Source organism: Fusarium vanettenii (assembly GCF_000151355.1).
Source record: "Fusarium vanettenii 77-13-4 chromosome 9 genomic scaffold NECHAsca_6_chr9_2_0, whole genome shotgun sequence".
NCBI classification, from domain to species: Eukaryota; Fungi; Ascomycota; class Sordariomycetes; order Hypocreales; family Nectriaceae; genus Fusarium; species Fusarium vanettenii.
The window spans coordinates 199,366-223,788 of NW_003315877.1; the positions used below are offsets into that span (position 1 = coordinate 199,366).

Below are 24,423 nucleotides of genomic sequence, written 5' to 3' on the forward strand. Positions count from 1 at the left end.
GTGTGTCGTAGTAATTTCAATTATGATTCGTCTTGCTCTTGTTCGTTCAGTGTCGTTCGTCAGCGTGATATAGTCCTCGTGTCGTCGTAGTCGTCAGTCGTCTGATAATCCTCCGTACTGCCATAGGTCGGTCAATCCATCAGCATGTGGCCGCCGGGCTCTCCGATGACAGCGCCGCCAGCATTGAGCGATGGAGCCGATCAACGTCTATCGTCTTGAAGGATTCGAGATTGTTTGCGTGTCAAAACGTCGTTGTTGAGTTGTAAAAGAACCTTGTCGGTGGGAATCGCTGGACCCATAATCCGACGTTGGGTTACGTAGCTGGCGGTCGCTGGTTCCAGGGGCGAAGCGAAGCTACCGGGGAGGGAGACAATGGGGGTGCCCCGCATCAGCATCAGGAGAGCTTCCCCTGACGACCTCGGGAGGAATTACCCTATAGCAACGGGGTTTTCGGCCATGTGCAAGGATTAAAGGCGTCTTAGCTATTGATATGGGCTTATTATTAAATTCGATGGATGTCTGTGTGCTCATGTTCTTATTTTGATAGTAAATGTGCAAAATCACAGTTCCAAGTCAGGTATACAATCCATGTATCAAATTATGCCATTCTATCCACCCAATGCAAACTACCCACCATCCACGCTCTATCGCTTTTACTATATCTCAACCTTTCATCCAATATGTTACTCCAAACGCCGTGGTATGCTCTCTCTAGTCGATACTTGTAATGACCACCGAGCCAAAGACACTTCCGAATCCACATGGATATAATGACAACTCCTGTCACATTCTATCTACTCAAGAAAGGTAAAGAGATGTGTATGCAAAACGTTCATGGCCCGGGTGGCATCCCAGGCATTTATCACGCAAGAAATGTTGATCTCGCTGGCGCCTATTACTCTTGTTAGTATTGTCATATAGCTGAGAAGTATCTAAGCACTTACCCTGTGAAATCATCTCCAGGTTGACATTGTGTTCACCGAGAGTGGAAAACATGCGGCCAGCAATACCAACCATGTTCTTCATCTCAGCACCAACCAAGCTCAGAATGGCCATATCTGTAAGGACGCTGACTTCACCACACTCGGCAAGCTCCTGTGTAGCGCTGGTAAAAGCCTCAACCTGATGACTACCCGCGTGAATGGCCATACTGACGTGCACCTCACTGGTGGAGATGAGATCTACAGAGATGGAGTGCTTGTCGAGGATGGAAAACACACGGGCAAAGAAGCCATGAGAGATGGAGCGCTTGTTGGAATGAACGTTGATGACGCTGATGTGATCCTTGATAGTGACGGCAGTAGGTCGCTTGGGTTTCCGGTGGTCACTCTCAAGCTTGGGAGAGCCTCTTGTGAGTTGGTGACCAGCCGACAGGATAGGATCAGGGACGACAATGGTGCCGTTGCCACGCGGGTTCTTGACGTTCTTGATACGGATGGGGATCGGGGGTTGAGCACGGATGACCTGGTCCATAGTAAGATGATGAATGACCTCGGAGCCGTAAAAGGTCAGCTCCGCCGCCTCGGAGGGCGTGATGGACGACAGCAGCCGAGCGGTGGGAACCTTGGAGGGGTCGGCAGAGAAAATGCCGTCGACCTCCTTCCAGACCTGCAGCTCCTCGGCCTTGATGCCAACGGCGCAGAGGGCAGCGCACAGGTCCGTGTAGCCGCGGCCGATGTCGCCGTCGATCAGGCTGCCGGGCACGTTGCCGAAGAATCCCGTAACCACAGGGACCCGGCCCTCGCACGCCACAATCTTGCGGACAAACGCCTCCGAGGCGACTCTGTAGAAGTCGTCGTCGAGCCGTTCTGTGGCATCATAGTGGAATGAGTCGCAGAGGTCTACATATTCCGATTCAACGCCCTGAAGTTGATGTTAGCGTGATTCCCCTAGACTATTTCAAGTGAATAAGTTGCATGAGAGATGTTGGTTGTTCCTGACGTAGCTTTCACGACATCTAAACGAGGCATCTCGCAGACTGAAACCAAACGTGCATAGGTGGATAACCCAGGAACGGAACTGCTAATTCGCGCAGACATGGCCAAGACACGGCCGGGTAAGGGAGGCAACTCACCACATCCTGCAACAGCGACGCCATGAACCGACAGCTCAGCTTCTCGCCAAAGCTGATGACGCGGTCCTTTGCCCGCGAGTTGATCTCGAGGTTGAAGCGCTTGGCCGCCACGATGTACTCGACCAGCTCCTGGCACTCATCCCTGATCTTCTGGATGAGTGTCTCGCGCAGGGCATTGTCCTTGATGAAGGCCTCGGCTGCGAAAACGTGGTCGTTGCAAATGTCGAGCATCAGACCGCGCGCCTGCTCGACCAGCTCATTCTGCTGGTCCTCGTCGACGCACATGGCGGCACCGACGCCGCGTAGTTTTCCATAGACGGCGAGTAGGCTTTTTGTCATTAGCCGAGTTGCTCGTACATGACCACAAGTCTAAATCTGACAGATTCACTGCCATCGACAGAAATACTTACCGACTGGTGGTTCCCTCGGCCTTCTTCCCAGTGCTCCGCGCTGAGCAAACGACAATGACTCTGTTCTGAGACAGGCTGGCTCTATTGGCGGGGTTAGAGACAATTCCAACATTTCTCCAACTTTTTCTGCTCCCCGCGTTATATGCCGTACCTGACAATATCTTTGGCAATCTTTCAACATAAAAAGTCAGTAAAAGATATAATTCCCTCTCAATTGAGTCCAGGGGAGAAAGTAGCAAACCTTGTCTGGAAACTTGCCCACGCTGGTGCCGCCAAACTTCTGGACGACCCAGCCCAGGTCCGAGTGGTTATTGTATGTATGGCTGCCCATGATTGTGACCGATGTAACAAAGGAAAGAAAGAAAATTTTCTTATTCTTCCCTGAACCCTTGGAGGTGAAAGTCGTCGATGAAACGCGGGGGAGGCTCTCAGGGTGTGTCTGCAACCTTGAAAGAGGTGGAGTTTTTTTTTTCTCGGCTGAGTAACGGAGAGAAAAAAAAAAAATGAGGCACTAAGTACACTGAGTAGAGTACCCAAAAAAATCAAGCGCCGAAAAGCTGATGGAGTCTGGCACCCAACACAATCCACTGATGGGTTTGTGCGGCTGAGGAAGAGGGTGTAAGAATAAACGTTGAAGCTGTAAGATTGGGGCAGTGAAGCGGAAAGTTTCGTACAAGCTTTTTTATGATATGGTGGATGAGATGATATTCAGGGTCCTCTTGGAGAAGTGATTGCAATTGACCTTGTACCGAGTGGCGAAAAAGAATTGAGGATCAAGGTGAGAAACGACAGATGCCAGATGTCTCAAGGTAGATGAGGTGAGAGGTGAGGTGAGGTAAGGCGCCGTATGGCAGCTATTATGGACCCTTGTTCCCCGGGAACGGAATCAAGGCTTCAAAGCTTTCGGTCGGAAGGGGCAGTGAGTGACCTGACGGCGGGCAAAAGGCAAAGGCAGAGGGTAAGGCGTCTGATATAAGCTTGTGCCCGGGTTCATAAACTGGTCCCGTCGGATGTTAATGCGTGCGGGTAGCGGTTTCGTGATATGTATCCGGCTATATTCACATGTATGTGGCAGATGAAGTAGAAGAGAGTAGACAAGAGTAGAACAGCTACCTACGGGAGTACTCTTCTACTCTTAAATGCCTCCCCGCTCGTCCAGTCATTTCTTTCCCACCGAATGCACCTCCGAACAAACCTGGGCACCCCCAGCCAGACCCAAACACAACGCAATCTCTCGCTGGATGACTCGAACTCCCCTCCCCATGGACTCGTAGTTCTGCTTCCGTCTTCGGCTCTGGGACTCCTTCCTTCCAGTCAGGTTTAACTCATTTTTCTTTTATCCCTCGGCCCCACTCGTTAGCGCATGGGACCCCACTCCCCCACCGGAGCTTCGATTGAAACCACTGGTGGCTTGTGTGATACGACAGAAGAGGCACTTACACGAAAACAACAACAACAATAACAACACAGCAGGAGAATCGCTGTCACTTACTGGCTGTTTTGTCCGTACTCGGCAGCTTCAGGAACAATCATGCAAGCCATACCTATGATAGTAATCTCGTAACGCAGTACTCACTCAACCTGTTGTGGATGCTCAATGCTCGCGATATAATAATGGATCTGTCTGTTGACTCCTCAAGCAATGCCCTCACGCCACCCATACCCATACCCATTCGCCCCAAGAATCGACTCTTACATGGTTCTCCCGAAAGGATATACATTGAAGCTTGAAAAAACATGAACTACTGCCTTCCATGCATGATACGGGCGCGCTCTTCTATCCTTCAGTCGCGCCCTCCCAGACCAAGACCCCCCTTCCCCCTTTTCCTTGGCCCGAATTCATGTCGTCGTCCTATCGTCCCATCATGCTTGAATTAGACCCTCTGGGAATGCCGTATTAAATCACCCAAGGGTATAGATGAATATCCCGACCCCGGAACGCCAGACCCCACCACCGCCGACCGCTCTATCCTGCCCTGACTCTTTACCATGCCATGCCGTGCCATCTGGCCATGCCCTCAGCCTTGTTTCGTCTTGCCCAACCCATCTATCAATCCAGCCATCATAGTCCCGCCCCAGGATCAAGTTCCGCGCCTGTTAATAGGCCGTGGTCTGGGTTTTCTGATCCTGTAAAGCTGAACTTGTCCATAGGAAAGTCTTCCTCGGGTGTCCTAATCCCGATTCCGCTATCGTCGAGCCCGTCATTGCCGCTCATGCCCATACTGTTCTGGTTGGTCTTGGCTGGTGGAAACGGGGCTCGCTCTCCTTGGTTCTGAGACGCTGTGTTCACGCCGAGCTCTTCAGCGCTGCTGTTGTACCGAGAATTTTGCCGACTGCCTGCGGTCTCTTGTGTGGTTGGCGGAGGTGTTGGTGTCGGGCCCCCGGTTGTTTGGCCCATCTTTTGCTTCATAAATCCTCCTTGTGCCACCATGAAGCACATCATCTCGTCCAGAAACGCCTTTGTCACCCACCAAGACCCAAAGCTCTTACCCTGGGATAAAGTGAGATCTCGCATCACCGCTGTTCCAATGCGTTCGACGCACGACACAATATCCGCATGAGATGCATAAGGGAACTTGCGAGGGAGGCTTCGCAGAAAGTCGACCCAGCGATCCAGCACATTTTGCCCAGATTGCGTTGCCGCTCCCTCAGCGTCCGTCTCACGGTTGCTGCGTGATGAGATATCTCCATAAATGGTCAGGCACTCCATCTCCCATGGTACCTTGACAGGATCCAGGAGATCTCGCATTTCCGTAAGTAGCACGTTGACTACATCATCCATGCCCCGAGTCGGCACACACTCTGCGAGCTTCCGCGGCCGGATCATGGTGATCCAGTCAAGATACATCTGGTCGCGGTTGGCAGGGTTCGACAGCATGTTCGCCGCAGCGTGGGCGGTCAAGTTGGTTCTCAGCGCCCGATCGAGGAGACCAGCAAAGATGGCTGCGGGTGCCTCCTTTGCTCGAACCACATGTTGGGGCTGGCCCTGGAATGAATCTCGAATATGCATAACCAATCTTTCTGAGATGGTCCTCAGGGTATCCAAAACGGGTTTCGGTACGACCTGCAGTGTAAGGCCAGACACAATTCTCATCATTCGCTGGTAGAGAACAAAATCGCATTCCTCGATCCAGGGGGCCAAGGCCGGGTTTCCGAACAACTTTTGCACAGGCATGGTCAAGGTTCCCTGGAAAGAGGTGTACAAGTGGAAGAAGTTCTTCTCCCTGCAGTACCTGATGCACTCTACTAGTGATGTGCAGTGTGAGCGGTACAACGCAGAGAGGGACTTGGCGGCATCGGGATCAGTTCCATGTGGGAGATATGATTCGATCTGAGGAAGAGGGAGCGGTTCGGACATATCAAACGCTTCCTCAATCTCAGGGGGAAACGCAAGCTCAAGTTGGGTCTTGGTCGTGGTGGTATGTAAATGGTCGATGCTTGCGAGATCTGGTTGGTTGTATATGCTGTGTGATCGAAGGTCGGGGTGGCTTGAAGAGCTCTTTGGCTCAGTGCCAATGTGAGGTGAAGGCAGAGCGCCTTGGCTTAGGTTCGTATTTGAGGGAGCGGGGACGGTGCTACTGCATTGTCAGTAAACAAGTTGATGCAAGGTTCCTGGGGACTTACTTGAAGCTCTGGGTCATGCTGGTAGCCTCTGGTTGAGGCCGTGTGGGCTGCACCGAGGGTTCTCGGGCCACGGGCTCATCGTCAATCAGGGTAAAGTTGACATAGTGGTACTTGGATTCTCCTCGGACACCCAGTCGTCTTGTTTTTAGGCCAGGGAACAGGACGCGGACTAGCTTGCCGAAGCTCGCAGGGTTGAGGACGGTTATCCTCTCTGTTGCACATCTTGAGGCATAGTTGGCGTAAACTCTGCCACGGGGCACTGAGCCCTTGCCCTTGGCGCAGACCGAGTTAATCCTGCGCAGGTCAGCATCCAGGTCTAAAATCGAGAAACTCCTACGGCATACCAGAGCATGGCAAATACTTGGCGTGTACGTTCCGAATTGGGACCTCGCTCGTTGCCATGGAGCTCTCCCGCTACATCTTGAAGGGTGCGGTGTCTGTGGGCACTGAAGAGCTGCCGCATTTCGAGCTCGTTATTGGCGCTAGATCTAGTAGACGCAGGTTTGGCAGCACCGGCAGCGGCTCTAGCACCTGCCTCGCCATTTTCGTCTCGGTCCATCATCGAGCTCCCTTCAGTGAAGCTGGCATTCTGTGTATATTCGGCGGGAAGAGGGTGCCGTTGCATGGGGTGCTTCTGCTGGTATGACATGGGATGTCCCATAGGAGCACTCATAGAGGTGTCCATGGAAAAATCCTGACCGGTACCCTGCATGTGGCTCGCAGCTTGTAGGATCATGTCCTCTGGGGACAGTTGCGAAACCCCCATATCCTTCGAGTGGCTATGGGCATGCGCGTGGGCCTGCGCGTGGGCATGCTCGCTCGACATCCATTGCCCAGGGTACATATCCGAGGCGTTGGCAAAGCCGGACTGATCGAGAGAGGTAGACTGGTTGGGGACACTGTTGATGGAGGTTGTAGAGGCGCGGGAGAGCGGACGCTTCCTCGCACGGGCAGCTTGGTTGTCGACTGAGCATGGATTGTCAACAATCGTGGTTCTTGCCTCAAAGCAGGTCGGAGCGAAGAGGCGGTAGAAGGAGACGTGATGGGGTTATGGCCTGTGGGCAGAAGCGAGGAAAAGAGGGAGGAACTCACTCTGCTCCATAGTAGAAAACGAACGTTCTGTTGACTTAGGACTGAGGAATTTTGCGGGTTAACCGAACAACAAACATCAGCTGGGGCCGGATGCGTCGCCGCAATAACAAGAGAATTGGGATCGCAAAGGTCAACGACGACACAACGGATAGAAGAAAAAAAAAGGGAGAAATCCTAGAAAGACACTGATAGAATCCAAATGATGCCGCGCAAAGGCCGCCGGCGAGTCTGGCGAGGCGCTGGCTGGTTTGAAGTGTAGCTGTTGGGACTGTTGTTGTCGAGCTTGTTTTGACGTTGCGAGGCCAACCGACGGTGGGAAACCCGTCCGGGCTGATAGGCCTGGGTCGGCGCGCCTTAGGTAATCAAACCTGCAGCGGGGATGAAAGGTTCTGCGCGCTCTTATTGGCGGTAGCCAACGTCTTGCTTCCCCCGTCATTTGTGACCTCCGCTGGTTGGCGCGTGCCCGCTAATTAGCCGAAATTCCTTGCGTTCAGTGATACGAGTCCTGACTGGCTGCGCATCTCGACTCTTCACGATCCTGCCTCGATCGTGTCTCATGTGGCTGGTGGGTGGCTGGTTGGCTAGTCTAGGACCGGCCAGAGCTGCCACGGCGAGTCCTCGGACTGTCATCTGTGTCTGCCACTGGCTCGCAGCTTGTGATCGTCCATTGCAGCGCGAAAGACAGAGGTGGAGGGACCGAGTCAGGTCAAGACCTTGTCTGGGAGAGAGCATGTGCCCGTCTCTCTCCTCGGAGACTCTAGGCTTGCTGTTGCTGAGACCACGCGATCACAATCACGTCTACAATCCACGGCTGGATGCGCATGACAGGGCGCAATCCTATATTAAATAAATAAAGGGAACTCAGCTGCGAACCGCTGCCGCTTCCCCGTGTTGTGTTGTTGGGGAGTTCAAGCCTTTGAAGTATCACATGTACTCTGCTGCATCCTGATCCTCTTATCTGTTGTGAATGATGTAATCGTCCCATCACATTTCAGAAAGAATACATGTGATTCCGTGCTAGAAATACGGCGGAAAAAGTACCCTGCGTCATAGCGGCTACTCGTCCCTTAACAGCACATCTCTCGCTGGGATATCCGGGCTCTCACAGGTGCCACAGCGTAGGCGCACAGAACTCGCATGACCGCATTCAAGGGGAAGCCGGCGCAAAAAAGACAGGTTTGCTCAATTCCACCTCATTCTTGTGCCATCATTAAGCCATCGTCAGCTGAACCCTCCCAGGCTCCCACTGGCTCCAGTGAAGTGTTGCTGACCTTAGCACACAGAAGGCCCCAAGCCTACAGGGTCACAAGCCACTGACGCCGCGTCAAAATTGTTCCCGCTTCCAAGATTCGCTTCATAGCTAGCGCCGCGATAAAAGCTGCCCTGCTCCTTACCTCTTTTAAACTCCTCCAACCTTGGTACTTACGTATTGGACGCTAGCTGCACACTACACCACATTCCCTTGATTCCAGCCCCTCCAACGCCTTCTTCAACCTTTCAGCATCACTCAACGTCACTGCAATCAACTTTACAGCAAGAAAATCACAATGTCTACTCAAGACAAGGCTCAACAGTACCTCGGTCAGCTCGACCGTGAGGTAAGTTTCATTCGGATCGCGACCGCGATGCCGACAAGGACAAATTGCGCAAGCCGACACATGCTGACGGTTTTGCCCTGATAGCTCTCCAAGTACCCCGCCCTTAACAATCTCGAGAAGACGTCGGGCGTCCCCAAGGCCTACGCCGCCATCGGCTTTGGCGCTCTCTACTTTTTCCTCATTATCTTCAACCTGGGCGGCCAGCTCCTGACCAACTTTGCTGGTTTCGTCATTCCCGGCTACTACTCGCTGGCCGCTCTCTTCACTGCCAACAAGGAGGATGACACTCAGTGGCTGACTGTACGTGGCCTCTTCTACCCTGCTAACTGAGCTCTCCCCTGGATCGAGCCGGTCGCACACTGATCGCGAGTCGCTGCTAACTCATTTTTCAGTATTGGGTCGTTTTCTCCTTCTTCACCGTGCTCGAGAGCTTCGTCCAGGTTGTCCACTGGTTCCCCTTCTACTACGTCTTCAAGTTCATCTTCCTCCTCTGGCTCTCTCTCCCTGCTTTCCGGTATGTCATGGTGCAGATTTTGCGCTCCCTGCCACCTGTCGGGTGTGACCTGAAAACTGACATAAACCAGGGGCGCTGAGCTTCTTTTCCGATCTTTCCTGGCCCCTACCCTCGGCCGATACTTCCAGTCTGCCTCTACTGCCTCTGGCCTTCGCGCCAAGGCCGACGGTCTGGACAAGACCGAATAAGCGGCCATCGAGGTGCAGCTTGGTCGCAAAGCCAACCGGCGCATCCGCGCGACCCGGGCCAAGTTGCTACGCTTTTAATGAGAACAGAACCATATCATTCCGAATGATTGGTAACGAGTGAGGTCCGGCACGAGGTGCTTCACGACGAGAGGAGGGAGGACGGCACACAAGCACGAAACGCAACGGGCGTTTCAGCATGGAGGATGGGTTCATGTGGTATGACTTTGTGCGTGTAATGTATGCTATGCTGTTGCGATGGACTTTTCTTAGAGGGCTGCTGCTTGAGGCTTCATGAGAACACGTTTCGCGATTACGTCTTTTTCAACAGCTCCACATGGTTGTCTCTGTGGCCTGGGTCCGACAGCGATTTCCGGGGCAAGGGCTTCTGCAGCAGTGACAATGGCAAGCAGCAAATCTGCAGTACTGATACCGTGTCGTGTGTTCACTTTGCTTATTTTCTGCCATGTCTCTGTGTGCAGATATCGACGTAATTGTGTGCTGCTGACTGGCTCTCCAGGGCCAAGCTCAAGCTTCCCGGGCCATGATCGATCTGCTAGGCCTTACGTAGTGGCCACGGGTCCCTTTTTAGCCTGGCCCGAGCTTTGCAAGCTCCCTGGTCTTTCTCCGTAGTGTGGGTGACAAAAATACAATGACTCGGGGTGCGTACGTGTCTATTTATGTCACAAACGATGGAATGCTTGAGGGTAACATACGGGGGCTCTGATATTATTGCAAGAAATTCTTAATTCAATAAGGTTTAGAGCTTCCATTTGAGTCGTCGTATTTACAATCATCATAAGAACCTTGACACTTTCAGTGGTCAATCGTTTTCTGTGGCCCCTGGACAGGCTCGGAACTGCCTTGAACTGTGGCTGTGTTCCCCCGGCTGCTGCGCCTCATTCCCCTTAAACTCTTGGGGCCAAGCCGTCTTGGCGCAGATACGCCGTCAGCAACGTCTCGCCTCGTCTCGTCGGGCTGATCAGCCTCGACTTTGTACCAACTATTTTATTTATTGTGTAAATCTCCCCCGTCGCGAACCGTCCTTGGCGAATTAATCTCGAGGGCCTTACTATGATAGCTTGCGACCAATAACAAGTTGAAGCCAAGAGTCCTCTCGTTACCCTCGTTATTTCGACTGCGTGCCGGTAGATCGATACTCGGCGAAGGCCCCTGGAGGGCATGCCCCTCGTCATGACGCTCGACTCGCCCATATCACGACTTTTTACGTCGACAGCGGCTTCTCTGTTGGCTCTGCTGCTATGTCTGGCATTTGGATCTCTAGCCTTTGCCAGCGCTGAGCCAGTACTCGATTCCGCCATCCACATCGAAGCACCGATCGATCGAACTGGCGGATTGGATTTGATATACGAACCCGAGTTTGCACCATTCGATCGCAGCATTATTGGACGAGCACCCACCGACCCGAAACCCGAGTTGTCGTCTCTGGATAACAATGGCCCCGACGCCCGGAACCTAGAGCCTGGAAAGACGACTTGCTATGTGATTGATAAGAAGACGTTGGTGGACGGTCAAAGAAGTGAACGGGACATCACGGGCGACGAATCGACCGATGGTAACAGCGAGGGACATCAGAATTCGCGCAGGGCCGAGGCGAGGACCGTTTACATCTCTGCCAACACTTGTAATGCTCCAGCTGCGGGCACAAAGGATGGGAAACCTCTAAAGATGCCCCAGCTCAGTCTCTACGTCTCGACGACAAACAAGACGCAATGCGTAGACGCAACCAACTTTGACGAAAAGAACTCGGCTTTGAAGGAGATCCCGTTCGTGGAGGGAGCTGTCATGTACACCCTCAACGCCACCGACAGCGTCTACCTCAGTATCGCAGCTCCCAACTTGACTAGGAAGGAGGAGGCTGTTTGGAAGTATGAGGTTGCCATATCCTTTGATGAGTACTACCACTCGTACGTGCCCAACAATGGTAGCGCTGAATTGCTATGGATGGACAGCGACTCGAGATCGGCCTTGCTCGTCAGCAAAGTCCTGACGTCGAATTCAAGTGACACGCAAACGATCATGAAGAAGCGCCCACCATACGAAATCTATATCGGAAATAGCAACTTGAAGACCGTCGACGGTCTGCGGCACTCGGCATGCGGTCTGAAAAACTCGGCCGACATCTGGGCAAGCAGCGACAAGACTGGGCAGCGCTATAACCAGGTCACAATGGGCATGACGCTCCGAGGGCCAGGGTCAGAGCAGCTACCGAAGCAGCAGTTTCTTCTCGAGGGTCTCAATTCGAGCACAAATTACACGGGCATTCTCATCCAGATGCCGACAAAGAGCAATAAGAGACAGTCGAATAATGGGCGAACAGCTGGCGGCGGAGGCATCGTCTTTGAAGCCACCGACTTTCAGACGATGGGCGGTATGTCGAGTATCTTGATAATTGGTGGAAGAGTCTAACTGGGTACAGGAACGAATTGCATGGTGGTGACAGATCTCGCCTTCTGCAACGAGACGCAGTACGCTGTTCCTGGCAACAACAAGAAATACAACAATACGATGCTAGCCAAGGTATACGATGATTATGCCCGGACGATGTACGCCAACTTTGAAAAGGTCCTGGCTCAGATCTCATGCGAAGCACCCCCTGAATCGGCCTACTCTCTGGCACGCAACTGTAATGATTGCCGTGAAGCCTACAAGCGCTGGCTGTGCACCGTTAGTATCCCTCGCTGCGAGGATGTCATGGGTGGCAGCAACAAGAGCATTGTTCGAAACGCCTTTCACCCCTTCCCCAACGGGACAAAGCTATCGGCCGATTTTCTCAAGGGTCAAACGATAAAACCGTCCAACAACGCCTCGCGCAACGCCTTTATCGACCAGACGATCAAGCCAGGTCCGTACAGGGAGATGCTCCCCTGCGAAGACCTCTGCTACGATGTCGTCCAGTCCTGCCCCGCCTCCATCGGCTTCGGATGTCCACAGCCTGGCTTTCAGAGCTTCGACGTCAGTTACGGGCAGCGAGGCACTGGTGTGACGTGCAACTACCCGGGCGAGGCGAGAACAAGGATCAGTGCGGCCGGGGTTCTCTCTCCAAGCGTGTTGTTACTGAGTGCGGTGCCATTGATGGTTTGGTTGGGATTATGAGGCCTTTCGTCTTGAGTGTTTATGTTTGGCGTTTATAAAAGGCGTTCGGGCAAGATGAGCCTCGAAGACGGTTGCATCAGAAGCCTTTGCTTGGGAATTAGGTTTTTTCGAGCCGCAAGATACAGTAGATTTTCCAGTGTGCGATATAGTTGTAACATCAACTACTGGGAGCTTGATAATGGGATTGCATGAAGAAAAGATATCATGATATTATACACTCATTGTCCGTCATATGATACAGAGAGCAACCTGGCTTAATCGAATCTTGTCAAACCTTTATGCCTTTCCCTCCTTGGCCTTTGTTGCAGCATCGTGCTCCTTGATTGTTGTCTCGAGTTGAACAATTGTCGCTAGACACTGTCGTTAGTTACCCATGCCTCCTTAGGAGAATACCCAGGCTTACCGTCTCGCTCAGCGCGGACCTCATCCGTCTCGAGCTTCACCCACGCCCAGTATACAAGCTGGTAAGTGAAGACGGCGAGCAGTAGTGTCTTTGCGACTGGCCGTGTGAAGCTGCGGTAGAATTGGGACTATTCATCCATCAGCAAACATGTCATTAATTGTCTGGGAGGGTCTTACAGTTACACTTGGCTTAGTTGCCTTGCTCGCAAAGGTTCTCCTTTGAAGCATAGAGCCCCGCATATAAACACCCCTAAGGGCCATTGCAGACCGCATCGTGGTAGACATGATGATATGTTTGACTTGCGCTTCAACCTGGATGAGCGACAATCGATAAGCTTCAACCGCACCAGCCACATACTGAAAAAAGGGATGTGTGGCACAGCTCGGCGGGGGTGGGGCCGGCGGGCGGAGGAATTGAAGGGAACTGGGTGGGCACTAAAAGGGAAAGGAACACATGTCCCCAAAAGTGTTGACACCCTGCAACTTGCGCGAAGTAAAGTGAGCTCCAGGGGGGGGGGGGGGAGGGTCATAAGGTGGCTTCTATTAATCTATGAAATCTGTCCCCTCTTAATAAAGTCCTCTCCCTTTCTTCAACCAACAGCGCATATCAATTCAGCCTCTCTTCAATCCTTTCAGCAATCACTCTTCTTCCTTCACTTCTCCCTGTCTATACTTTGCATCTAAATCTTGAAGCCTGTTCTTCCTTCTAACAAACCCCTACACCTTCAAAATGGTATAGCTTCTTCCCACCGACGATCCCATGATGAAGTGAGGCTGACATGATGGAACCCTTTCGCAGGCGCAAACCCCCGAGCAGCGACGTCGCAACGCCAAGTTCGCAAAGGAGAACGAGGCCAAGATGGGCAAGTCTGAGGGCCAGATCAAGCAGCGCGTCAAGGAGACTCCCAAGTCTCCCATCTCCCTCTTCTGGGTTGGTACGTCAACATCTCTCCCTACCACTACGTATGATCAAGCTAACACGCCTCTGTACAGTCCTCCTCGGCTTCATCATCTTTGGCGGTCTCGTCTTCGAGGCCATCTCCCGATTCTTCGGTTAAGACAAGACGTCTCTACTCGACGAAAACCACAACCAAAAACACCAAATCGACAAAAAACAATGGCTCCTCCAGTGGTGCAAAAAAAAAAACCGGAGAAGCAGGCCGTCATCTGCACCGATACCTTTTTTCTTTATGGGAATGTTCTCTACCCCAACTGCCATGACCGGCTGGAAACAAAAAAGGGGGAAAGGCTTTTTATACCTGTAATTTTGTTTTCACTGAAACTGAAGAGTTGACTTGATATCACATGGAACTTTTGGGGGAGAATCGGCGCAAAATGGAATCAAATATAATCGGCTTCTTTTTCGAAGAGCAAAAATATCAACTGGGTCTCTTTGCTTTTTGTTCTTTGTCTTTTTTGTCTACCTGACGCCGTGCCACTAATTGGTGAGAATCAATGATGGATGGGAAATTAAACATCAGCCTCCACGAAGAGGTCCAAAACTATGCACCGAGGCCACGGCGTTTGCTGCCGCCCTCGTTCTTCATCTTCATGCCGGCTTCGAATTGCTTCTGGATCTCAGCTTCGGCCTTGGTCGAATCTGATTGACCCTTGGAAGCATGCGAGGTCGCAGGTGCGCCAGCGCCAGCACCACCCTTCTTTCCTCCCAAAAGCCGGAGGAACTTGGCCTGTCGAGCAGAACCACCCTCAACCTCATCGACGTGCCACTGTTCAGCCGGGGCGTCAGCTGAAGAATCCTCCTTTTCCTTCTTGCCCTTACCCTTCTTCTTCTCCTTCTTGGTGGAGGTTTCGTCAGCGACCTCGCTGTCTCGCTTGCGCTTCTTCTCAGCCTTCTTGGACTTCTTCTCGGAAACGGCAGGTTCTTCAGCCTCAGAATCGGCCTCGGCCTCGACAGCCTCTTCCTCCGCCTCAACCTCCTTGGCCTTCTTTGACTTCTTTGATTTCTTCTCCTTCTTGGGCTCCGTCTCAGCGGGGGTCTCGACGTGGGAAACGTGGCTTCGTTCGGAGGCAGCGTTGCTCAATCGGCGGTGCTTCATAACGACCTCGTCGGCAGGGACCTCTGGGGGAACCTCGGTGGGTTGCTTAGACACGTCAACGCCGCCATCGCTATCGGCAGAGCTGTCAGAAGTGGCCTCTTCAGCCTCGGATCCGGAAATGGAAAGCATATCCTCATCCTTGTCTTCGGGCTTGGACTCGGACTGGTTGGTATTCTGTAGTTCCCAAGTCAGATCGAAAAGACCAATTACCTCCAACACCGTTACTCACCTGAGCATCGATGATGGCCTGGACTTGAGCGGCCAACTTCTTCGCCTTGGCCAGCTTCTGGTGGCCCTCCCTCTCGAGCTTTTCCACACGCATCTTCATCTTTTGCATCTTGACCTGTCCCTTGACCAAAGGTGGCACCTTGGGCTTTGGACCCTCGAGCTCCTGGGCAGCTGCCTTGGCGGCGCGCTTCTCTGCCCTGGCAGTGCGCTTCTTCATGCGCTTCTCGGCCTTGATCTGCTTCTTGTCGATCTTGCGCTTGGGAGCCGGAGCTGCAAGCACGCACGGCGCATCATGTTAGCAACGGTTCACTCTCTTTCTTCGTATCGTTACAGGAAGCAAAAGGGGTGCAAGAGGAAGAGCGCATAAGACTGGTAAGAAAGCGCTTGATATTAGGCCGGTAGCCGCCTTACCTTTCCCTGCTTTCAGCCGGTCAGGGTGCATCTTGGGACCGGGGTTCGTGGACTCCGACATGGCGGCTAGGTCGTTTCTCGTTGCGAGGAAGGCAGATTTTGGGGGATCACAGCGGCGAAGAAAGGCAGATTCGAAGATCTCGAAGGATCAATGGTAGTCTGCAAAGTGGGCCTCGACGCCAACGGGTGTGGGGGGTACGATGAAATGAACAAGAGTTGGTGATGGCTTCATGGGTTTGTCTGGGCCATTGGAGAACATCGTTACCTACTTTTTCTGCCGGGCGGTGAAATGTTAGCCTGCAGCAGGGGTGTGTGGACGTGTGGGAAGGAGGGGCGTTCCGTGCCTTCCCTGTGGATGTGGAGCTCGGGCGTTTGCCAACAGCTCCCGAGCAGATTTGAGGTTGCCTAAAGAGGCAGTCGCGGGGCATCCGCGCCTTCAGCTAAGGCTTTCCGCGATTTACACTGTAACCGTCTCTGCATAAGATGAAGAATAATCGGATATACACCTATTGGAGGTGACGGATAAGCATCGGTCCACGGTAAGATGTACGAGATGACAAGGTATAGAATATGCAAGCCCCAGGTTCTATAATTATGTTTGTCCATATGTCAATTGGGGAATGCATAGAGTCAAGGTCAGCACGAAAAACGCCCATCATCTCGATTTCCCACCTTATTCCTCGTGTTCCCTCATTTTCGAGATGATGTCAGTCGCTTCTCGGCGGCCGCTGTCTCTCGAATCGTCTTCCTAATAGAGATGGGCTCCTCTTTCCCTCTTTGGTCGTGCAGACGAAGGAAATCACGACCCGCCGCAACGGGTGGGTTCCTGCCGCTGAATCTGCCTTGCGCACTGCAGCAAGGGACACGACGTGATGATTAGCGGCGGGTACACACACTTACTACCTACACTACCTTGACCTTGGGACCAGGTTATTCCTCCAATGTTAAGTGGCTCGTCCTTGGGGGGGAGTGATGCTACGCACGCATGTACGTACGTCTATGAGTGTTCCATCCACTTCCCAGGCAGGAGTTTCTCAAGGGTCCAGGTCCTCTTTCTTTCTGCGGGTCGGCGGGACGTTTCACGCTTGCTGCCCTATGTGATATTCCATCCCCTGGATCTGCCAACAGCATGGTCCTGGGTAGTAGCCTTATGAGCTTCACGGCACGTGCTGTATACAAGGCTTAAACTACCAAACAACCTAGGTACCCGCGGTTTTCACGTTGGTCCCTTGTCTCAACTGCCGAGGAGGATGCCTTGGTGATGGGACCCCGGATCCCGCGGGTTGCAATGGATGTCTGTCACCAAACGCCGCAGCCGACAGGCCCAAAGACATCGTGGAAGCGGACCAGGGCTCCGTCCCGTCTGGGGTTCCTTTGGGTTTTTGGTGACGTATCTGGAATGCGGGTGAGAGACGTCTCTGGCAAGCCAGGCAGAGCTAAGCCACCATGTATTCTCCGTTATGGCTCAGGAGGACATCAAGCCAAGCTCGCCCTATTCTCGAGTAGTTTCTTCACTGGTTGACTACGACTCGATACACACCCAGGGGTTCAACTCGAGGCCATCCCCAAGTGTCTCCCTCACCCCTTGACAACTGTCAGTGTCCCGCCAAGGGGATCGACAACTTGGCGCATTCAGTAAGACATCACGATGGCCCATTTCAAAAGTTGGGAATACGAAATCCTCAGTCTCTTTATCGGTGTGTGGAATTTGATCCCCTAATCATATCCTTCTTTCCCACCCCAGTCTCCAACGCCCCAACCTATAAAAACAAAAGAAGAGAGTCTGGTCTATGAATAGAAATAGAGAAGAGATCCAGCATCTTTGCCGTTATCCTCGGCCACAAAAGGAAAAAAAAGAAGAAGCAGAGTCATGTCGTCTTACAAAAAAAAGGAAATCTCAGCCGTCTCCTAGAATAGAAATCCCAAAAACATCATCTCATCAGGGAGGGGGGTATTGCAAAAGTAACCAAGCCCTTGTGATACATGTGCAGTTCCAATCTTTCATGATACGTTCCATTTCAGTCCTCCTCTATGCTTCAGATACCAGAAACTGGATATCCTGTTAGTTGTTGTCTCAGGAGAAGCATCATAAGCATCACTTACACATCGCTCAGCCCTCCATCATTGCTGCAGGTTCGGGTCGTACAGATATGAATCGTCGTAATACATCTCGTCTCCTCCGCTGCTTCCTCCGTAGCTTGTATGTTGCGTCCATTGAGCTCCTCCATAAGACGGTGAAGCCCCGTATGTCGCTGTCGCGAAGCCGTCGTCTCCACTGTATGTTCCTCGTCCGCTACTCCGTCGGCTCTCGACCTCTTGGCCTCGCGCTACAAAGTGCGCAATGTTGACGCTCCCCCAGGGGAGACCTGAGGGCTCTGGATCTGTGCTGAAGTCGCCGGGGTTTGGGATGCGGTAGCTGTTGCCCGCGTACTCTTGGTTACGCGAGTCTCGTTCAGCCTTCTCCTTGTTTTCTCGGGCCTTTTCTCCTATAGCTCTATTAGCCTACCGTCAGTTGCAGTTAAGCAGCGTTAACCTACGGAACTTGCGCTGAGCAATGCGGTTCTGGATTCTCCGTCTCTCTTCAGGATCTGTCACGTCGGTCCAGTCAAGATCATCCTTGGGACTTGACTTTGACTTCTTTGACGAAGAAGAGGAAGAGCTGCCCTTTCGGGAACTGCTGGAGCTATGCTTTGAGCTTCCAGCCATCTTGTTGTTTCTGGGATCTACCTCGGGAGTCTCGAGGTGCGCCGTGTTGGAAGATCTCTTCTTCCTGTGCCTTCTATGTCCCTCACGGGGAGTTTCAGAAGGCAGAGATTTGGCTCGGCGAGGTTGTTCAAGTTCTTCAGAAGCTTCCAGTTCCTCCTCGTATAGGTACTGGTACTGGCTTTGCTGGGCTTGTGGAACTTCTGGGGAAGCGCTTTGTATTCTGATCTCTGGGGGTTGCAAGTCGGAGGCAGAGTATCTCGGCGATGACATCTACCCTCAGAGTATCATTCAAGAAAAGCCCCAGGTCAGGGCTTCAAGGTTGTCAAGACAAGAGTAGTAGTAAAGAAGGAACATAAAAGTTCAGGGTCTTGCAAGTAAAAGTTGAATCTGCAAAACGGTGTAAGTTGTTGAAGGTAAAGATAATCTCGAGCCAGGTAGACGAGGTCTTGATATATAACAGTTCAAGGGGTTGATAGCAGTTAGGCAGACAAGCTGCAGGCTTAGACTTGGGGATATCTCAAGACTCCGGTACTGAACAGGGGTCCTTGACAAGCAGCGGGACAAATGCACATACAGACATGCAGGGCAGTGTAAAGAAAGGCGGACGGGAGTCAAGATGCAAAAGAGACATGGGTCACGTACCAGACAAGTCCGCCCTGTGCCATGATCCTCATCATCATCGGTAGTACCTGACGGACCCAGATGTCGACGGCCATGCGACAGTGGATCTGCAGCAGAGCAAGCCCCGAGAGAGTCGGCCGGGACCGGGGCTTGGAAGGGGGGTGTATACGAATACCAAGACAAGGAGGGTTGACGGGGGACCCGGTAGGGCAGACTGTTTGTATGGGGAATGAATTACGATGGGTGACGCAGAGGACACGAGTCGATGTGATGAATTGGGATCAGAGAGTGGACGGGGAGGGAGAGAGAGAAGAGTCGAATAACTAGGATTCCTAATTGGAAGTTGGAGGTGGCTCTATTCATATCGTCTACGCCCTCCGTTCACAGTCTACCTACTCTTTTCCCCTTTGCCATATGGGCCCCTCTCAGCCCTGGCAGCCGGGGTGTCTAGTGTGACCGTGGGAATGGAAAAGAGTGAAATCTTGGGAGGCTTGAGCAGCGGTAGGAGGGTGTGTGTCGATTGGGGGGAGTGTCCGTGACAACGGGAGTGGGGAGGGGAGGGTGTCCGTCCGACCCGCCCGCCGCCCGCCGGCCGGGACCATAACCTCACTTCGCCGGGGGAAGAAGGAAAAGGAAAAAAAGAAGCCAGGCTCTGCTAGGCAGGTACAAGGCTAATGGGGCTTGACGTCGCCGAGTAGTGGTGTAGACGAGTGACAGGAGGCTTGAGCCCGTCCCGTCACGAACGGTCAGACACATGCCATGCAGCAAAAGACTCACTCACATTCTGAGTAATTGGCCGTCCCCGTGACAAACGGGAAGAGTCATCGTCCTGGGGCCGCGCTCTCCGAAAGTTGCATGGGGGGAGGGGGGGTTGCGAGGCTGTCTTGTCTTTTCCTGGTAGGGCTGCGTATGTGTCGACGTCACACCTCGAGATTGAGAACAAGATGATTAGTTTTTTGGGTAGAATCACCTCTTTACAAACGGCATTAATCAAGCAGAGACGCGTCGGCTTGTGACGCCTCTCTTTCACACATATCCGTCCCCTCGGGAAATCACCCACCCCCAGAGACCAAGCCACCCGCACGAGCGTAACGGGTGTGGTACTGCACCCTACAGGGCCAGGCGGCCGAATGCGAGATATACGACGAGAAAACGACGACACAAGACAAAGCGGAGCTTGGGGTTGTTTTAGGCGGGCGGGTTTTTTTGGGGGGAGACTTGTTCTGTAAAGAGTTTAGGCGTGGATATTGGACAAATTAACAAGGGCTATTATTATGAGCTAGCAATAGAAAGACGTTGCACAATGTTAACTTGTTGCTGGCTCTTCTTCAACTCCAAGTATCCCTGTCACAGACGGAACATGTGCCGGGGACAAGGATCAATTGGGCGTCGTTTTAGGAATCGTCCCAGGCACTTGGATTCTCTTGAGGCCATCCAGCCCCAGGCAACCCCATTCATTTGTGTAGATGTGCCCCCGTTATGCTCAACCGTTATGCTACTGTAGTTTGCGCGTATGCCGGCAAGATTCTGGAACGGCTGTGATACAAGATATCTTGCTGCCTTGGGGCCTGCAGCACACATGTTCAATCAAGCCCCAGGGCGCCAGGCAGATGCCAGATGGACGCGCCGCATAATGAGCCACAGGTTTTTGGATTCATCATGGTGGTGACGACAAACGAATGGTAGGTTGTCCAGGTGATGCAACAACAGTCCAGATGGTCCAGACCTCTCTTTGTCTCTTTGGTGGTGATGCTCGACTCGGAAAATACCCACATGCCAGATTAGGATAAATCAAGGGAGGCGAGGCGCGAGGCCGAGTTGCCCGTCGGTCGCATCAGCCCTACAAGTATTCCCAGCTGTAACCTTGTTTCTTCGCCTGGTGGTGGTGGTGATGTGCCAGCAGGGAAGCAAGTCTTGGCAAGGCATTTAGCATATACAAGGGCACATTATTCAGCATCCATCCAAATACGAAAAAGGACAGAGCAAAGAGTCATCTGCAGTTAAAACCCTCACATCTTGTTGTCTTGTAAAGGGCGTCGTCGTGACCCCCCTGGAGTAAAGCCTCCTGACAAATCCAGGGAATATTCGGATAAGATACTCGGTGTGAATAATTGTCGTGTTTGGGTCCCTTGTTCACTTGTATTAGTGATCCCTGATGATCGACGTCGTCACCTTTCACTCAATACAACCTCGCTCATTCATACCCTTGCAGACAAGAAGACAGCAATGTCCAAAATTAGGCAGCTCTTGATGCCTTCTGTCACCCGTATTCTGCGTATCGAGACATCTCTTCACACTTGACGGTGAGTGAGAGAGACAGCAAGCAATCTCCCCTCAAGTCTGCTTTCTTTTTTGCCTTTTGTACCAAAAAAGAGGGATCTGCAAGACAAAGGTTCCTAGACTAGATCAACAAGAAAGAAACTCTAACCCGTCAGGTCGGGCCATCCCTGACGCCTCTCACCCGCCCCTCGCTCGCTTGTCCAACCAACGAACGGCGTCCGTCACCTTTTGCTGTTACTTAAAATACCTTCTTGTAAGTCTGTGTTGGTGTGAAGCCCCCGATCTCCTCACCAAAGAGAGAGGGTTTTTTTTTTTTTGCGTTAAAATGAACATCCCATGGGATCGGACATGATGGCTGCGGCCGTGCTTTCGTCCATCCAGCCCGACTTGACAGGGTTTGGCTTCATCCAATCCAGATGAGAGTTGCACCGACGAGCCTTAGCGGCCTGGCAAGGCAGTTTTGACAATGGATGTTTTGCTGGCAATCTGGGTCTCATGGCATCCATGGCATGGATATTCACGTCTTGTGCAGAGTATGTAGCCATCACACAACGAATCCAAGAGCTGAAGACCATTGTCACCAATGCCAATGGGCGAGTCTTGTGCAACTCGTCAATGTAACAAGGAGCCGTCCATGGTCACCTACATCAAGCCACCTTTATAATGGAGGTTTCTATTCTTAAAGAACGTGGCGTCCACGCCGGCTGCGCGTGCCATTTCGCTACCAGACATTGCACATTTGCATGACAACGCTAACAGGTCTGAACCACGACTCCAAATGTTACCGTTGTCGATCCTTGAAAGAGTCACGCCGAATATGCAAGGCTATTTAAGCCCACCTCGGCACATGCAGCTTTTTTCTGTTTCACAACGGTCCGCGATGTGAAATGATATAGGGTATGGGTGTGATATTGGGGTACGGATACAGTACCCATCCACCGTCCAAGCTCAACTATCCAGGGGTCTCATCCTTTAATCCTCGGAGATGTCAATGGCGAGTGTGGATGACAGCAGATCCATTCAATACCACGCCAAGCACAAGGCCAGACCTTTCCCCTCCAGGAGGTCAACGCTGCTGGGTACTGTAGACTATCTCGACCCCAATCAGCATCACGTTGAACGTGGGGCTACGGCACTACGGGAGTGATTCGCACGGCGTCGTCCTTCGAATGAACAAGGGTAAAGGGTTGGTGGATATTTACTCCTATCAAGAAAAAAAAAAACTGCCTTGTTCAAAGACCCATGATCCATGGTCCGTCATTCCCTCCCCCCCGCACCGCAGAGCAGCTTCGCTTCCTGTAACCATGGCTCGACATGAACGGTTTTGTGGCGTTGGGAGCGACGCGGCGGGAACGTGTCATTTGCCGTGGTCTGGTGCTTGTATGGGATTCATGACTGGGATTAAGGAAGGCTGTAATGCTCATGAGTTTGGAGGCCTCTGTCAATATTGTATTTCTAGGATTGGCAACGTTCGATAATGTCTCTACATACCATTGCCAAGGCTTAAATCGATGTGGTGACAGTTGCCACCAAGTAAGACAATACTGGGCATATCGTCCATGTGGACGGGTTATCTTGTCGTGCATGGAATGCTTCTAGAGGCCGCCGTCTACTCGCGTGGCTTCAACCGATAGACAACGCCATACACCTTTACTCGACTTTACTTGCATATAAAAAAAGCATCAGACCATTCTTTTCTTTCTCAGCCCTACGACTCCCAAACTCGATAAACCCCAAGACAAATGCGGATCTTTCCGTTCACGCACACACCCCGTCTTCGTCATCGCTTACAAACAAACCACAACAGGATGCGGCTCTTCACAAGAAACGACGTTGAATTAAACTTTTTTCAAGCGAGGTCATGTTAAGGCATCTTTTTCAAAAGGAGCATTTGTCTTCTTATTTTTCGCCACTCGCTTGTCTAGGGGGCTGGGGGCCCTTTTTTCTTCGCAAGGTAACGGCTCCGTCAGCCCTTTTGGGGAAATGCACCGCCTTGATAGATCCACTGGACTAGATCTGGTGTTGATGGGAGAATGATCCCTGAAACTGGTTTACTATATAGTAGATCGTTCCTATGGTGGGAGAGATGAGTCAATGCCTACTAGGTAAAACTATATCTCATCGTATAGTTTCCAAGTTGAAAGAGAACTCAGGCTTGAAACGTAGTTGTTAGGCATCTTACCCAACTCACAACAACAACAACCATAGCCAAAATGCTCTGCCAAATGGCCATGAACCATAAGTTGAATCGGCTAAAACTACAGTGGTAAATGTACACGTCGTATCGTTTCCTTTGCCCGGCCGTTACAGGTTCGACATCATTTCGGCCTCACGTTCGGCCCTCCGCTCCGCAGACCTCCTCTTGAATCGGACCTCGGCCCTTCTGCGCTCACCACCGTCAATCTTGCGGCCCTGGCGGTTCTCCCACATTCCCTCCGTCACCTTGACCACGGCACCGTCCAGTCCGGGAAGTGGTGTGGCATAGGGTCCTGCAATCGTCTTGGCGCCCAGCACCTTGTATCCTTGTGGCCGGACCAGAGATGAAGAAGGCTCCGCGGCGGCACCCTCGACCTCGTGGGGCACGTTGACAACCCACTTGGCATCGCTGAGGCTCGATGGCGGTGGTGTCGCAACCTTGAGCAGCGCCTCTCCATCCTTTACATGTTGAAAGTCTCCACCGGGTCCCAGAGCGCCCTCTCGGTATCGGTGCATCCAGTGGAGGAGGTATCGTCGGTTCCGGGGTGGCTCAATGCCCAGCTCCTTGAGTTGTGGGGAGGTGAGGGAGAAGAGGGCCTCCCATGAGGGGAACTTGTTGGCGTACTTGTTGAGACCGCGGCCGATCAGGGTAAGGAAAGTCGGCACGTCGGGAACAAAAGGTCGGGGCTGGGGAATCGGCGGTGCTGGCCTCGTCTTGTGCAGCTGTCGAATCTGTCCTGTCCGCGAAAAGGCGCTGCCGGTCTGCAGAAGCAGGCCAAAGGTTGACCGGAGTCGTTCGCCCTTCATTTTGCTAAAGATGGATGTTAGTCGTTGAAACCAATGATCATGATGGGCAATTGAAGCCGAGGAGAAAGCCTACACTGTTCAATGGGTCGAATGGCTACGAG

At 52.4% G+C, this 24,423-nt stretch overlaps 9 protein-coding genes across 9 annotated transcripts; 3 read left to right on the forward strand and 6 right to left on the reverse strand.

The window, feature by feature from the left end:
• Positions 1-794: 794 nt before the first annotated feature.
• On the reverse strand, positions 795-2,815 carry NECHADRAFT_49563 (uncharacterized protein; the record flags this gene model as incomplete). The annotated part of the gene is made up of 5 exons (XM_003050296.1): positions 795-892; positions 945-1,863; positions 2,075-2,402; positions 2,636-2,655; positions 2,726-2,815. The coding sequence occupies 5 exons, from the start codon at positions 2,813-2,815 to the stop codon at positions 795-797; spliced, it is 1,455 nt and encodes a 484-aa protein (XP_003050342.1).
• A 1,731-nt stretch (positions 2,816-4,546) lies between these two features.
• Positions 4,547-6,934, reverse strand: NECHADRAFT_49316 (uncharacterized protein; the record flags this gene model as incomplete). Its single annotated transcript, XM_003050297.1, has 3 exons — positions 4,547-6,059; positions 6,109-6,402; positions 6,453-6,934. 3 exons carry the CDS (start codon positions 6,932-6,934, stop codon positions 4,547-4,549), a joined length of 2,289 nt encoding a protein of 762 aa, XP_003050343.1.
• Positions 6,935-8,598: 1,664 nt separating this feature from the next.
• Positions 8,599-9,934, forward strand: NECHADRAFT_71673 (uncharacterized protein). Its single transcript, XM_003049922.1, has 4 exons — positions 8,599-8,798; positions 8,883-9,098; positions 9,191-9,312; positions 9,383-9,934. Exons 1-4 carry the CDS (start codon positions 8,748-8,750, stop codon positions 9,498-9,500), a joined length of 507 nt encoding a protein of 168 aa, XP_003049968.1. The 5' UTR covers positions 8,599-8,747; the 3' UTR covers positions 9,501-9,934.
• A 757-nt stretch (positions 9,935-10,691) lies between these two features.
• Positions 10,692-12,614, forward strand: NECHADRAFT_84604 (uncharacterized protein; the record flags this gene model as incomplete). Its single annotated transcript, XM_003049923.1, has 2 exons — positions 10,692-11,889; positions 11,938-12,614. The coding sequence occupies 2 exons, from the start codon at positions 10,692-10,694 to the stop codon at positions 12,612-12,614; spliced, it is 1,875 nt and encodes a 624-aa protein (XP_003049969.1).
• A 276-nt stretch (positions 12,615-12,890) lies between these two features.
• On the reverse strand, positions 12,891-13,301 carry NECHADRAFT_84605 (uncharacterized protein; the record flags this gene model as incomplete). The annotated part of the gene is made up of 3 exons (XM_003050298.1): positions 12,891-12,964; positions 13,018-13,144; positions 13,194-13,301. 3 exons carry the CDS (start codon positions 13,299-13,301, stop codon positions 12,891-12,893), a joined length of 309 nt encoding a protein of 102 aa, XP_003050344.1.
• A 299-nt stretch (positions 13,302-13,600) lies between these two features.
• Positions 13,601-14,371, forward strand: NECHADRAFT_102809 (uncharacterized protein). Its single transcript, XM_003049924.1, has 3 exons — positions 13,601-13,749; positions 13,816-13,951; positions 14,010-14,371. Exons 1-3 carry the CDS (start codon positions 13,747-13,749, stop codon positions 14,072-14,074), a joined length of 204 nt encoding a protein of 67 aa, XP_003049970.1. The 5' UTR covers positions 13,601-13,746; the 3' UTR covers positions 14,075-14,371.
• Positions 14,372-14,518: 147 nt separating this feature from the next.
• Positions 14,519-15,773, reverse strand: NECHADRAFT_84606 (uncharacterized protein; the record flags this gene model as incomplete). The annotated part of the gene is made up of 3 exons (XM_003050299.1): positions 14,519-15,247; positions 15,303-15,571; positions 15,713-15,773. 3 exons carry the CDS (start codon positions 15,771-15,773, stop codon positions 14,519-14,521), a joined length of 1,059 nt encoding a protein of 352 aa, XP_003050345.1.
• Positions 15,774-17,713: 1,940 nt separating this feature from the next.
• NECHADRAFT_84607 (uncharacterized protein) lies at positions 17,714-18,688 on the reverse strand (the record flags this gene model as incomplete). The annotated part of the gene is made up of 3 exons (XM_003050300.1): positions 17,714-17,762; positions 17,859-18,198; positions 18,250-18,688. 3 exons carry the CDS (start codon positions 18,686-18,688, stop codon positions 17,714-17,716), a joined length of 828 nt encoding a protein of 275 aa, XP_003050346.1.
• Positions 18,689-23,285: 4,597 nt separating this feature from the next.
• Positions 23,286-24,322, reverse strand: NECHADRAFT_84608 (uncharacterized protein; the record flags this gene model as incomplete). Its single annotated transcript, XM_003050301.1, has 2 exons — positions 23,286-23,365; positions 23,653-24,322. The coding sequence occupies 2 exons, from the start codon at positions 24,320-24,322 to the stop codon at positions 23,286-23,288; spliced, it is 750 nt and encodes a 249-aa protein (XP_003050347.1).
• Positions 24,323-24,423: the final 101 nt, after the last annotated feature.

Coding starts and splice junctions, on each gene's coding strand:
- NECHADRAFT_71673 (XM_003049922.1), top strand. CDS start 8,748: ATGTCTACTCAAGACAAGGCTCAACAGTACCTCGGTCAGCTCGACCGT. Junction 8,799..8,882: donor TCGGTCAGCTCGACCGTGAG/GTAAGTTTCATT, acceptor TTGCCCTGATAG/CTCTCCAAGTACCCCGCCCT. Junction 9,099..9,190: donor ATGACACTCAGTGGCTGACT/GTACGTGGCCTC, acceptor CTCATTTTTCAG/TATTGGGTCGTTTTCTCCTT.
- NECHADRAFT_102809 (XM_003049924.1), top strand. Junction 13,952..14,009: donor CATCTCCCTCTTCTGGGTTG/GTACGTCAACAT, acceptor GCCTCTGTACAG/TCCTCCTCGGCTTCATCATC.